The following is a 15,439-nucleotide window of genomic DNA, read 5'->3' on the forward strand; positions in this document are numbered from 1 at the left end:
GGTTTTGTTGTGAACTTTTTTTCCCCAACTGGGAAGCAGGATTTAAAGACTGAGTGAGTAGTAGGAGAACATGAATTATCACTAAAAAGATCACAGCTGAATTCCTGACCTCTTTTCCAGGCTTGTGGCTTGAGTAGGGTTTTCTTGTCAATACACGTGAGTCTTTTCTAATATGGTGCCTAAGCAGTGATGAATCAGCTCCTAGAGCAGTACCGTGAGTTTGAGCTACAGTGGGACAGAAATGGAGACTGGGGGGGATACAGGTAAACACTGATGTTGCTGTGGTAGGCATTCTTGTGAGATTTGGTTGGAGGAATACGATGCCTTGGGACATGTCTCTGGATGAGATTGAAGGGGCAGAGGGTGAGCAAATAGCACAGGCCTCTTGAACACAGCATGGGTATTTCCTACCAATGGCAACCATCTGCCATTTCATTTCTTTTAAAATAATGAAGGCATATCTATACTCTCAGGATATACCAGTTCTGAAATGCCCTTATCCTTTGTTTTCTGCTTGGCTACCCCTATTCAACCTAGAGGAACCAGACCAAATGCTTCCTCTTCTGGAAAGCCTTTCCTGGACCCTCATTTAGGATCCCTAAATAATTCCAGAGCACTTTGTACATCTAAGGGTAGCAATGACTAGCAAGACAGAGACATTTCCTGACATAGCAGGCACTTTATAATCATGTATTGAATGCATGTATTGAATGAATGAATGGAATGAATGAATGAATGAATGAAAGGAATGAATGAATAAAGGAATAAAGGTAATATTGTAATGAGTGGCTAAGATTGATCCTCACATTTTTAAAAACTTGATGTCAAAGAGTAGAGATAGAGTACTCTTTTGAAATTCACGATCCTTCTGATTCCTCTTTGGGAGAATACCAACCTTTATTTTGAAGCAAAATAATTTTTATTTTTAAACATAGGGTACAAGATTAGGAGGAACTAAAACAAAAAATTAGAGTAGGCAGTGCCAAGCTCCCATCAACAGAAACATAAAAAACAAGCAGAAACTGTCAGAGCTCACTTTGTCAGAATTTTGGAACGCAATCAAAGGTTTTTTAACCAAGGAAACACTAAATCAAGAAAAAACGCAACTTAAAAAATGCTCCTGGTGTTCAAGGGAATCTGTCAAAATATTAGCTAAACACAAGCTAACATAACAGGAACTGCAGGGATGACACATGACAAGGAATACAGTGTTTGCAAAAGTAGTTTGTAAAAGTTACTTAAAAAGGGACAAGTATAGCCTTCAACAATCGTAAAACAGCAAGCCCTATGGAAGGAGAGAATACTGCCTTACGATATTCAAATGTCAGGTGTTTGACAATGAAACCATAAGGCATGCAAAGAAACAGGAAAGTAGGGTCAATTCAGAAGAACACAATCAATTGACGAAAATCATCCCTGAGGAAGCCCAAACAGTGGATATACTAGACAGAGACTTTAAAACAACTATCTTTTTTTTTTTTAACTTTGTTTATATATTTTGAGAGAGAGAGAGAGAGAGCAAGCGAGCACAGGGGAAGGGCAGAGAGAATGGGAGAGAGAATCCCAAGCAGGCTCCATGCTGTCAGTGCAGAGCCCAAGGTGGGGCTCCATCTCATGATCCTGGGGTCATTACCTGAGCTGAAATCAAGAGTCAGATGCCCAATTGACTGAGCCACCCAGGCGCCCTGAAAACAACTATCTTAAATATGCTCAAAGAGTTAAAAGAAATCATGGGAGGAAACCATATGTTAGGCCACAAAACATTCTCAATAAATTTTAAAAGATTAAAATCTTACAAATTATCTTCTATGACTACAACAAAATGAAGGTAGAAATCAACAACAGAAGTAAAACTGGAAAATTCACAAATATGTGGAAATTAAACACCACATTCTTAAACAACAATTGTGTCAAAAACGATCACAAGAAGTAGAAAATACTCTAAGATAAATAAATAAAAACAGACAAACAAACCCAAGATATTAGAACTTAGGGAATGCATTGAAGATAATGCTCAGAGGGTGTTTTATAGCTGTAAATGTCTACATTAGAGAAGAAGAAATATCCCACATCAGTAACCTAACTTCATACTCTTATGAATTAGAAAAAGAAAAGCAAAATAAACCCAAATCTGGCAGAATGAAATAATAAAGATGAGAGCAAAGACAAATGAAATAGAGAATAGACATAATGGCATCAAAAGTCATTTCTTTGAAAAGATTAACAAGATTGGCAAATGTTTAGCCATACATAAAAAAGAGAAAAGATGCAAATAACTGAGCTCTAGAAGAACACAAATTACCTACCTTGACTTCAGAAAAAATAAAATATCTCACAGACCTGTAACAAGTAAATGGTAACCTACAAGTAAGAATCCGAAATGGAAACTTTCTAACAAAAGCCCAGAATCTGATGTCTTCAGCAGTAAATTCTACTGAATATTTAAAGAAGAAATAACACCAATCTCTCAAACTCTTCTGAAAAGACGGAAGAGGGAACACTAACTCATTCTATGAGCCCAGCTTTACCCCAATAGTAAAACAGCTAAAGACATCAAAAGTAAAGAAAATTATAGGACAATTTTCATTATGAATATAGATGCAAGAATCTTCAACAATATACTAGCAATTGGAATCCAACAGCATATTGAAAGATTATACACGATGAGCAAGTGGGATTGATCCCAGGAGTGTGAGAATGGTTCACCATAAGACAACCAGCCAACATAACACATCACATTAATAGAACTAGGAAAAGACAAATGCACAACATTATCTCATTTGACCCAGAAGAGGCATTTGACAAAATCCGAAGCCCTTCAAGAGAAAAACATTAAAAAACTAGGAGTTGAAGTATACTTCTTCAACAAGCTAAATGACATTTACAAAAAACTCACAGCTAACACAATTCTCAATGGTAAAAGATGAAAGTATTTCCCACTAAGATCAGAAAAAAGACAAAGATGCCTGCTCTTACCATTGCTATTCAATAATGTCCTAGAATTTCTAGCCAGAGCAGTTAGGAAAGAAAAGGAAAGAAGGCATCCAAACTGCAAAGGCAGGAGTAAAGTTATCCTTATTTGCAGATGACATGGTCTTAGAGGGAGGAAGTCCCATAGAACCCACAAGGAAGCTGTAAAGCTGATAAATGAATTCAGTAAAATTGCAGTAAACAAATCAACACAGAATAATTGGTTGTGTTTCTACACACCGGTAATTAACAATCCAAAAAGGAAGTTAATAATTCAATTTCCATAGTGTTCAAAAGAATAAAATACTTAGGAATAAGTATAACCAAGGTGAAAACTTTGTACTCTCAAAAGTACAAAACATTGCTGAAAGAAATTAAAGAAAAAACGAATGGGGTTTAGGTAACAAAAACTTACGGAAATAAATAGTGGTGGTGGCTGTACAACATCATGGATGTGCTTAATGCCACTGAATTGTACACTTAAAAATGGTTAAAGTGGGAAATTTGATGTTATACATATTTTACCCCAATAAAAATTTAAAAACAAAACAAAATGAAGGGGCGCCTGGGTGGCTCAGTCTGTTAAGGACCTAACTCTTGATTTTAGCTGAGGTCACGATCTCAAGGTTTGTGACTTCAAGCCCTGTGTTGGGCTGTGTGCAGACCACGCAGAGCCTGCTTGGGATTCTCTCTCCCCCTCTCTCTGCCCCTCCCCAGATCGCACTCCCTCTTTCTCTCTCTCAAAATAAATAAACATTAAAACAAAACAAAAAGACCAAGAGGATGTACACCTCTCTGATTAGAGATGGAAGGGCCTGTTTTTGTTATAGGCAAAGCCACTTCCTGGTAAATGATTTTGAGGTTGATGGAAGCCTGGAAGAAAGAGGAAACAGTTTCCTTCTTTTGCATGGTTTTAGAAAATGCTAAGCTCTGTACTGTGGGTAAGTGGCTTATAGCCTTTCCCATCAGGACAGAGGCTTCCAGGGGCTGGGTGTGGGGAAGAACTAGGATAAGAGGTGGCTCCGGGAAGAATGTCTGGTGGGGTAGCATGACCTTGTAACTCTAAGAACAGCAGTGCCTAATTTTCACTGTCCAGTTATAAAGTTTTCTTTCCTTCCAGTATCCCGATGCTCTTATTTATTGAATCTATACTGTATTAATACTCTTTTAAGGCATTACCATGAAGACACTGGTGGGTAAGACCGGGTCTTCTCCCACAAGAAGAATTCATTTTAGTGGGATAGAAAAAGAAACACAAACACATAAATACTTATAAATTATGTTAATGTCATGAAGTAATTAGAAATAGGGGCTGAGAAAGAGAGCAGTTGTGAAGGACCTTATCTTCAGAAACCCCCTATGTGAAGAGCTGAGAGTAGAACATTGAAGGAAAAGGGAAGAGCAAGGGTCCTAAAGAAGGACAAAACCAGTAGTTATTGAGGGTCAGATACCTATAGGATCTTTGTGGTTAGAGGGTTTTGAGCGAAGACAGGAATGACATAGTACAAGGATGGATGGAAAGGTAGACATACCGGGTAGAATGTGTGAGGCACGGTCAAAGGTTATTCACAAACTGCTGCCATCACTGAAACTTTAGAATACTTGTAATAGATATGTTCTCTTGGTCTTGGCTACATTGGCGGCCTGTTCACAGAGAAGCCTGTATAGGCAAGCTCTACAGGTGCATAGGCAGGAGCAAGTCTGGAGAAGCTAGTTGGTTACGATATGAAGAACAGATCATTAGGAGGAAGGTGTGGCGAAGCAACAAGTAAGATGAATCTGTGACAGAGCTGAACATTCCTTAGAGGGCTGCAGAAAATATTTACAGGTGGGCGTTTGGCAAAAGGCCCATTCTGTGAACAGAAAGGATGTGGACTTTGGTAGTTTGGCTGTTACAGGATATAGTGGCCCTGGAGGACTGGAGACATTAAGGACATTGAGAATATTTATTTGTTTGCAGAGCTACCTTCGAGGACAGGGATGTCATTGAATGCAGGGATTCTGTCTCATTCATATAATCTTCAGTGCAATGGGCCTGGCAGATAATATATACTCAGCAAAAGCAGCCTAAATGAATGGATGGATGAAAGGATGGATGACCATTAGCTGAGTGGTGGGTAGGCAGGGGGAAGAATGGATGGGTATATGGATAGATGGATGACCATTAGATGCAAAGTGAGTGTTTACTACTTCACCATCATTATAATACACAGAACCACATGTGAGTCTCAAATTCTCCTGAGTCCCTGCAAGTGACTGCATTGAAATCTGAGCTCCAACTAACAGAGAATAATATAGTCACAAAACAATTTTAACACAGCCTGAAATCCAGCCATAGCATCCATAAGAATTCAATTTTTTCTGTGAATAGACACTTTTCACTTCTGCTTTGCCGGATATAATGAAATTTTGCTTGTGACAAAGAACAGGCACCACCTCTAAGGTTGGAGGGGGGCCCCAAACAGCCACGTGTGTACTTTAGAACCAGCCCCTTGCCTGTAATTTTAGGAGGAGTCACCTCATTGAGGCTTGGCCAATTGGAGGCTCCCCAGGAAATTGTAAAATTTGAAATGAGAGTTTGAAGAGGTCAATGACCGAATACAGTTAATGACAGAGCTAGAGAATCTGCAGTGAAACATTGCTGCTTGGCTTGGGTCCCCACAGTTGCCCCTGCCTGCCATTTCAGAAGGCCCAGGGCTCAGTGACTCTGTGCATTCACAAAGCAGAAACGGGGCGTGTTGAGGGGACCTCCCACCAGAAGCTCTCCCACAAACCATGGCCATCAGGAAGAGTCCCATGACTCTGAGTCTGGCGGGGACCTGCTTACCTGAGAGGATTCACATTTCCTCATCTCCTTCTCCTTCTTTGCCAGGCGCTTCTTTTTCTTGTGAAGAGGTTTGGACTCCAAAATCATTTCTTCAAGTTCAAAGGTGGGGTCGCAATTCAGCCTGCCTTTCTGCAAGAAAGACAAGTTGGCTCACTCCTTTGATTCCGTATCATTCTACAAATACACCAGGACAAATGGCAAGAATAACACCTAGTTTTGATGGAGCAGTCCAAGAATAAGGAGCTGTGATTCCTCCTTGGTTTCAGATAATTTATTGCCAGCATTGTTTTTCATACTCTTTTTTGATTTTCTATTTTTTATATTTTCTAAACTCCCCATGAGCCCTCAGTGAGTGAGAAAGGAGATCAAATAATAGTTATCTTCCTAAAGTTTGAGCTTGTAAGTTAGGTTTCTCAAAGTGTGTTCTAATGATCACATAGATCAGAATCACCTGAGTTGTTTGCCCAACTTCTCATTTCCCCAGCCAGACCTCGAGTCATCGTTTCTGAACATGAGGCTGAGGAAAGTACATTTTTAACAACCTCCCCAGGTGATTCAGATTGACAATAAAGTCAGAGAATCATATGTAGAACCCCTCCTGAGGCAGCATCAATGGCTAATTGCTGTGGTGTGGTGTGTAGGAGGAAGAACGTAAGCAACAGGAGATGGGTCTAGATCTCCATGGTGTCATGTGTCCATCAGCCAAGGTACACCTGCCCCTACCAGATTCTGCAATGTGGCCAATTGAGATCTAGACCTACCCTCTTGTTCCATGAGGTAGCAACTCCTTGCCCCAGAACTCCACCACACTGCCCACTCGTGTCGCCCACCTTGCACCTTCAGCCGACCCACCCATCCATGCCTCTATTTGCACATGAAAGATCACACCCCCAGAAGCCCACAGCTTGCGCCTCCCTTGGGCTGAACAGAAAACTCTGAACTGTCTCAACTGTCCCCTTTAGTTCATTATCCTGCTGATCTACCCGATACTGAATGTGTAGAATTAGGCTAGAAGAGGGAAGCTAGAGGCCTCATGTGGGCCCTGTGGCTGAAGCTTCTGGACTGCAGCTTTACCAGCAGTCTGCAGAAGGCCACAGATGTCCCTCAGCCAGGTAGTCATCCAGTGGGAATTATTTCCCTTTGGCTATTAGTGCTTACAAGTATGGCTCTGTGGCAGAGAACCACCTAAGGAAGAGGGGTGAATGGTAAAAATAAATCCAACATTTTCAATGCTGTGACTCACAGAACTCCATGGACACAAATTTCTTTATCTTTGAAATCAGAGAAAACACTGTTTCCTCAACGAGAAAATTCCTGGGAATGACTATTTGGAGGACTAGAGCTTCCTTCCAGTAGAAGCATGCCACAAAAAATGGTTAGGAGCTGGGACTCCAGACACAGATAGACCTGGGTTAGAATCCCACTTGGCCACTTGCTAGCCACGTGAACTTTGGTGGCCCATTTACCATCTTCTCATCTGTAAGACAGGAGTGGGGCTGTCTTCGGACACCGGTGAGGTTATCTAATGAGACTCTGTGTGTAACTGAATGAGAGTTGTGATGGGTTGGTTAGGATTGACTCACATTAGGAATAAAACCTGGAATAAGCCTCTTCTGCAAAACTGCATCCCAGTTCATGTCATTCATATATGGGAAGTTCTGAACGTCGGACAAGTGAGAGAATCGTTGGTCTGGATTCAGCTCAAGTAGCTGCCAATGGAATACAAATATCAAGATCATCATGAAAGTCAAAGTGGGGCAAATTCCTTCTAAAAAAGGTTTCAGGTGTAGAACTGAAGGAAACAAGGCAGCGTCCCCCTTCCTTCACCCTATAAACAAATAGTATAGGTAATACATACATAAATAATGCGATAATGCATGAATAGAATAAGCTATAAGTTGGTTTTTGCAGTGTGGTGAGTGAAAATAGACTGTCCTACTGAGTCAATCATACCTTTGATTCCTGACTCCCCTACTTTATTTATTTATTTAAAAAAAATTTTTTTACATTTATTTATTTTTGAGAAACAGAGACAAAGCACAAGCGGGGGAGGGGCAGAGAGAGAGGGAGACACAGAATCTGAAGCAGGCTCCAAGCCGTCAGCACAGAGCCCGACGTGGGGCTCGAACCCACAAACTGTGAGATCATGACCTGAGCCCAAGTCGGGATCTCAACCGACTGAGCCACCCAGGTGCCCCTGACTCCCCTACTTTATTAACTATGGTCAAGTTTGTCCTCTCAATCTTCATTTAGTATATATTGAAGGGGATAATTGTCTATTTCATAAGGTTGTAGCTAGGATTAAATGAGCCATGTACACAAAGTACCTAAGAGAAGGTCTGTTCTTATTAGGTGGTGAATGCTCATGCATTTCTATAAATGAAATTCATTTCCTACTAAAAGTTTTAGCTGTTCATATTGCTAATTCATCATCAAATAATTAATAATTATTAATCATTAGTAGTAATTATTCTTGCTATTAATATTATAGCAACTGTTAATATTAATACTTAATAAAAATATACTGGGTGTGACAAAGATGCAACCAAGGTTACTGTTTACAATTTTGGGTTTTACTAACAGGGATTAAAGATTTTCCCCTCACATAACCACTTAGAGCCAGTATCACATCAGTCCTGTGGCCCAAATGGGAAATGTCAGTTCTCCTTGAGAACATTCCTGGAGACTATAGCTGTGGATCATCAGGGTGTAATTGTGGGGTGAGGAGGGCTCTCTTGGAACTGAGGAAAATCTGATTATGGAAAATGCCCCCACTATTCTTGACATTATCAATATCCCTATTCCAAAACAGGGAAGTTGACCCCAAAGACAAGAAGTACAAGTATGAATCTTCGGCCCTCAAAGCTCTTGTCCTTAACTGGCCATGACTTGTGTAATTTTCCCTCTTTGAAGAAAACCAAGTGCATCCTCTGGGGCTCCTCATTCTTTGTTCCATATAATCATTCAATACATACGACTTAGCTGCTGCTACAATTGCTACTAATCTTTTCCGTGAACATGGAAAATCTGACGGACACTACGGACCTCATTTATTCAAGTACCAGATTTTCCCACCTGTCAGACTCTGTGCTAGATGCCGAGGATAACATGGTGAAGAAGCCTGACATGCTGCCTCCTCATGTGGCTTAGAGGACAATAATCATTAACCCAAGAATCACACACATGCAATGCATAGTTTCAAATTAAAAACAATGATATGAAGGAAAGACATTGCTATGTGAGCTTAAAACAGAGGAAAGCTGCTTGAGGAAGTGATATTTAAGCTGAAGTCTAAAGCTGTGCTTCTCAAACTGTATAGAAGGGCCAATTATTTCTGTTTGTTTTAATTTCCAATCCAGTGAGATCCATACATGGTCTTACTGTGCATGGCTAATATGCAGAGTTACACCATGCACAACTTGTGACTTGTGTTACACCCTGTTCAACGAGATGAGTCCACTGACCATGTACTCAGAGGCATCAGCAGTATCAAACTGATACAACAATCTCTAAAGGCTTCTCTCAATTTTTGGACTTCCTGTGGACCAGTAGGAAGCAATGCATGAACTTGAACCAGTCAATGAATCCCAGTGAGTAGCACTGATTTCTATAAAGGAGGGAGCTGGTAGTGCTGGGGATGGGAGCACTGTTCCAGGCAGAGGGACTAGCAAATGCAAAGGTCTGGTGGTGAGAAATTGAGAGATGCTGGTGAGGAGGGGGAGGAAAAGGAGAAGAGAAAAAGAAGGCTGAAGCAGTTTATGTGTAGTCAAAAGGGGAATAAAAGTCCAAAATAAGGCTTGAGTGGCTTAAAGGCTTTAGAACCTTTATACCATACCAACGATTCTGATCTTTTTTCTGAGAACAATGAGAAGACAATTTTGCTTTGAACAGATCGTTATGGGGCAGGGGGGAGAACAGACTGGAGTGTGCAAAAGTGTACAGGACAAACCAGTTATAAGGCAGGACGTGATGGCAGTAGGACTGGGGGGATAGCAGTAGAGATAAAGAGAAGTGACAGATTCAAGAGATATTTACGAAATCAGATTACAGAACTTAGCGATGAATTGGAAACGGGGGAGATGAGATGGACCATTTCTCGTTTCTGGCTTCCATAACTGGATGGATGCAGAGGCCAGTCACCGAGAAAGGGAACATCACACAAAGTCCAGGAGACAGAGGTCAGGGACTTCATCTTGGACATAGTTGAGTTTGAGATGGCTGAGCAAGAGGACACCTGTGTTGCCTTCATGAAACCATGTGTTTGAAAGCTGTTCGGTGCAAAGCCCACTCTAGAAATGTACGTTGTCATGACCGCCTCCAGGATTGCAGACTAACTTCCCTCCAACCAGAAAGCATGCTTCTTTTTACCACTTGCTTTTGTCATGCTGTCCTCCTTCTTACCTTCTTAAGTAGTGACACCATTTCCTGTGACCAGGCAGAAGGGTAAGTCACAATAGCCGTCTCAAACATGTGCGCGACTTCCTTGCTGGACGCACTGGAGCGAATATGGTATGGTCTCTTGGGGGAGAGAAGCAGTAAGAGTCTTCATTTTTATAGGGAAAGAAAAAATGTTGCTTTGCAAATGTTTCTGAGCTAAATTTTCAAGGACTAAAATCTCAGTATCATTTTCTAATCCCTTCCAGCTGATTGTTGTTTTCATATGCAAATGTGATCTGTTGCCAGCTCTTTTTAAAAAAAAAAACGACACCAGAAATCTATAGTTTCTTGTGAAATCTCAGAATTTTTAAAAGTAGCTAAGTCCAGGGGCGCCTGGGTGGCGCAGTCGGTTAAGCGTCCGACTTCAGCCAGGTCACGATCTCGCGGTCCGTGAGTTCGAGAGTCCGTGAGTTCTCGCGTCAGGCTCTGGGCTGATGGCTCAGAGCCTGGAGCCTGTTTCCGATTCTGTGTCTCCCTCTCTCTCTGCCCCTCCCCCGTTCATGCTCTGTCTCTCTCTGTCCCCCAAAAAATAAATAAACGTTGAAAAAAAAAAAAAAAGTAGCTAAGTCCATTGGGCCAAATGAAACATTTCTATACGCTAAATCCACCTCTGAGATACCAATTTGGGACTGTTTTGTAAGGTAACTTATACAAGTATTTACATAAAACATGGGACAAGTGTTCAGTAAATGGAACTTAAAAAAATGTCCCTTACATGTTGATTATAAGGAGATCCAGCATTTTACTCTGCATCTCCTTGCACTTGTTTGAATCAATAATAAGTTCAAGACAGAATGTTACCTACAGAGCTTCATCCTCCGTCCATAATGCTATAAGTTGCTAGTTCCATGGAGAGGGGTAGGGAATTTTATGATAAGGCAAAGTGCTTTCACTTCTGAGAGAACCAAGTTCTTCTATAGATTTAACTTGGGGGAAAAGAAATCAAAACAGTGGCTTTGTCATATTTTTCACAGCTGTCCACTAGAGGGCAGTCTTTACCTATATTAATTTCTCTATTTCATAAACTAGATTTGTGGGATTTTATCTTTTATGCGAACTGTGAGCTACTTAGGGCCAGAGATTATCCCATACTCATATGTGTGTCCATTGGACCTAACAGGTGCTCATTACATGTTTGTTGAATGGACAAAATTGCCATATTAGATTAACCAACAATGGGACAGTTAATATGGACATGTATATTTATCAAGTGCCTGGCCCTTTCAAGATACTTAATAAGTGATTGTGGGCCTATGAAACAAATTGGAAGAAATAGAAGTTTATTTTTTTCCTGTTATGAATCAGTATTTAAAGGTAATGTAATGGGGAGGGGGTGCCTAGGTGACTCAGTCAGTTGAGCATCCGACCCTTGATTTCGGCTTAGGTCATGATCCCAGGGTTGTAGGAGCGAGCCCCACATTGGGCTCCGCACAGAGCCATGGAGCCTGCTTAAGAAAGATTCTGTCTCTCTTTCCCCCTGTCTGCCCCTCCCCTTGCTCGTGTGCTCTTTCTTTCTCTCAAAAAAAAAAAAAAAAAAAAAAAAAGTAACATAATTATAGATGGCTAACAGACACATGAAAAGATACTCCATATCACTCATGATCAGGGAAACACAAATCAAAACTGCAATGAGCTATACCTTCACACCAGTTAAAATGGCTAAAATTAACAATACAGGAAACAACAGGTGTTGGCAAGGATGCAGAGAAAGGGGAACCCTCTTACACTTTTGCTGGGAGTGGAAACTGGGGCAGCCACTCTGGAAAACAGTATGGAGGTTCCTCAAAAAGTTAAAAATAGGACTACCCTATGACTCAGCAATAGCCCTATTAGGTATTTACCCAAAAGATACAAAAATACTAATTGGGAGGGATACATTCACCCACATATTTATAGCAGCATTATCAACAATAGCCAAATTATGGAAACAGCCCAAATGTCCACAGACTGATGAATGGCTAAAGAAATAGTATACACACACACACACACACACACACACACACACACACACACACACACAGGAATATTACTCAGCCATCAAAAAGAATGAAATCATGCCATTTGCAAAGATTTGGATGGAGCCAGAGAGTATCATGCTAAGTGAAATAAGTCAGAGAAAGACAAATACCATATGATTTCATTCATGTGGAATTTAAGAAACAAAACAAATGAAGATAATGGGTAAAAAAAGAATGGCAACCCCAGCAACAAACTCTCAACTACAGAGAACAAATTGGTGGAGGACAGGTGGGTGGGGAGATGGGTTAAATACGTGATGGATATTAAGGAGTGCACTCGTGATGAGCACTGGGTGTTGTATACAAGTGGTGATTCACTAAATTCTATACCCGAAGCTAATATTATGCTGTATGTTAACTAACTGGAATTTAAATAAAAACTTGGCAGAAAAAAAGGTAATGTAATTCAGTGTTTGAGCTTTGAAGGCAAAAAGGAATTGAGTGCTAAATTAAGGCACTCGATTGGAGTTTCAATTCCTTCGTCTGTAAGATGAAGCTCCTTTATCTGTAAAATAAACTTCCACGTGAGATTGTTGGAAAAACTGAATCACGTAACATGGGTAAAATTCTCCACAAAGCAGCTAACACATATCACACACAATGCAGGAGAGAGATTTTCATCACTCTTGAACATGGGGTAACAAGGGTGGATACCAACGTCAATGGTGAACAGCAAGGTGAGTCATGGATAGAGGTGATGTGAAGAAAGGCTTAACTCTGCACATGGTATATCAACGTCAAGTTACTTGGGGAACCACAGACTGCTAGGAGTTGACCTCTAAAAAGGAGACTGGCCAGACTTTATTTCTTTTATCCAAGGTCTAAACATACACAGTCGTATGTATTTTCTTCCCACAAGACTGAATAAAGGACTATAGGTAATTCATTTGTCCTGGTAACAATATAGTGGAAATAACCCATGGAACTCAATCTCAGAAAAGAAATGCTAGGTACCTGGTCACCATACTCAATGCTTATTGGCTGTTTGCTAGCCAAGGGCAATGTGGGTCACTACGTGTGACTCATTCCATGTACACCATTAAGAGCTGGGACACGTTTGGCACACTTCAGCTTCCAGGATTCTATGCATGCACACATACATCTTTTCTTTTTTCTAATTTTCTTCATTTCTGCTTCTAAACTTACAGTTTCTCAGACAGCTAGAAACATAACATGATTCGATAAATGAATACATTAACTGATGAACGCCACAGGCAAATAACTGGTTTAAGTGGGCTTTTTTTCCATTTACTTTAGAAGGCCATGTGACTGAAGCTAGTATTAAAAAACATCCTCATGGTCTGTCCACTTATTAAAAATAGTCAATCATCATCTTTGCCTAAAAAATAACTTATTTTTCTAGTTCAAAAATTTAAAATCCATGTTAATTCATCAGCTACCAGAATTGTATATTTATTCATTTTCCAAATATTTATTGAATGCTCATGATGTTCCAGCACCTCTGTTGGGCACTGGGGATTCAATGAAGAATAAGACACATTATTTCTACATTGGTGAAGCCTATAGTCTATTTACAAAACCTGTAAATATTTATATCGACTGAACACCCCTAAATCAATGGAACATATACTATAAAGTAATACAGTATGCAATGACAGGATATATGAAATAATTCTTTGGCAGCATATAAAAGCAAGAATATGAAGAATGCATAAGGTGGCAAAGGTAAAACATTAGATGGGAGAAAATGAGGTGTGATTATAGTCATATTTCAGGAGTACAAAAGCAATAGAGTTAGTTGCAGCTAAGGATGTACAATTAGTGTAAAACTGTGTGTGTACCCATCAGAACCTAACAAGGATAACACAAAGGCAGAAAAGGCAGACCAAGCAGGTTAATAGTTGAGACCCACCCATTCACCAAGACTGCAATGAAGTTCAGAAACCACGGAGATGTCAAGCATATCTTTGAGGCATGTATCTTTCTGTAAACAAGAATTTGTAAATGTAGACGAAATCATTGTTTAGCACCCTTCCTCTGTGGCTTAGTTGTGTTGATAGTTGCAATTAAATGTGATTAGCTGCATTTTGAAACATAATTACCTGTAGCCTACATGGCGATTCTTTCTGAGAATGTGGCAAGATTGATATGTAGTGGCTTATTTCCCCATTCATTCAATACACACCTGTTATGTATCTATCTAAAGTTAAATACTGGGAATAATACTAAACTGTATAAGGTACATGTTTCACCTTTCATGAATTTGTAATCTAATAATATAGAAGAGATAAAAACATAAAAATTGATAGGCCTTGAAAAACTCACCAGAGCAATACTTGACAGAGTGGATTTAAATTCAACAATCTAATAGTAACTTTCCTTCAACTTTGCAAAACAAAAGAAAGGAAGAAAGAAAGAAAGAAAGAAAAGAAAAGAGAAAAGAAAAGAAAAGAGGAGAGAAGAAAAGAGAAGAAAAGTGAATCTGACAGTGTTAATACAGCACATCACAGGGAAGTACCACAGAGGTAATATGATATGGGAGGGAGGGAAAAAATATTCTCTTGGCAAAATTCTCTCTAGGCATTTTCCTAGTTTAAGGAAAGTCTTCTTTAAAAGGAAACACTCTCATTTTCCACTGAACTCAGAACCCAGGGGCCTGATGACAGAGAGGAACCAACAAGACAGGGCATGAATTGTGTTGTGTTAATAATTCACACTTGCCTTAGGGAAGCATGTCTATGTTAGAGTCCTGTACTGTCACACCAAATGATTTTCTTTAAACAAACAAATATATTTACACAAGCTATTTAGTGAGGTGCACTGATTTTCCCTCCCTGGCAGTTTATAATATCCATATTATTTCATTTTATCTGCGTTTAATACTAACTCACATGCTTGGCTCCATATGTGGGAGAGTGAATGTGCAGAAGTCCCAAGCATCACATGGAATAATGCTTTCACCCTGCAAACAAACTGCTTGAGTTTAGCAAAAAAAAAAAAAATCCATTCTTCCATTCTAAAAAGGAAACTTGACGGAAGAGGAACCAAAGAAAACTGCCATTCTCCCATACCCGGCCTCTGAGGAGCTCATATGCCGTCACTCCCAGGGACCACCAGTCAACAGCAAAGGCATAGCCCATTTCTCTTCTGGAGTTGAACATCTCAGGTGCTGAAAACATAGAGAAGTCAGGTCAGTTTTATTCCCTGATCCATTAACGGATCCCTT

General features: G+C 40.1%; 1 protein-coding gene across 3 annotated transcripts in view; it reads right to left on the reverse strand.

Annotated features, from left to right (window-relative positions):
• The window catches only part of STK32A (serine/threonine kinase 32A), a 147,047-nt gene that overhangs the window by 23,163 nt on the left and 108,445 nt on the right, over nt 1-15,439 (reverse strand). For all 3 annotated transcript variants that reach the window (XM_086701092.1, XM_086701104.1, XM_025923642.2), the window contains exons 8-11: nt 15,285-15,382; nt 10,199-10,315; nt 7,381-7,506; nt 5,798-5,926 (exon numbers count right to left, since the gene is read on the reverse strand). In XM_086701092.1, the coding sequence (XP_086557218.1) occupies nt 5,798-5,926; nt 7,381-7,506; nt 10,199-10,315; nt 15,285-15,382 (470 nt within the window). The remainder of the gene's footprint in view (nt 1-5,797; nt 5,927-7,380; nt 7,507-10,198; nt 10,316-15,284; nt 15,383-15,439) is intronic.

This window comes from Puma concolor, chromosome A1 (genome assembly GCF_028749965.1).
Source record: "Puma concolor isolate L17-30 chromosome A1, mPumCon1.1.hap2, whole genome shotgun sequence".
NCBI lineage: Eukaryota > Metazoa > Chordata > Mammalia > Carnivora > Felidae > Puma > Puma concolor.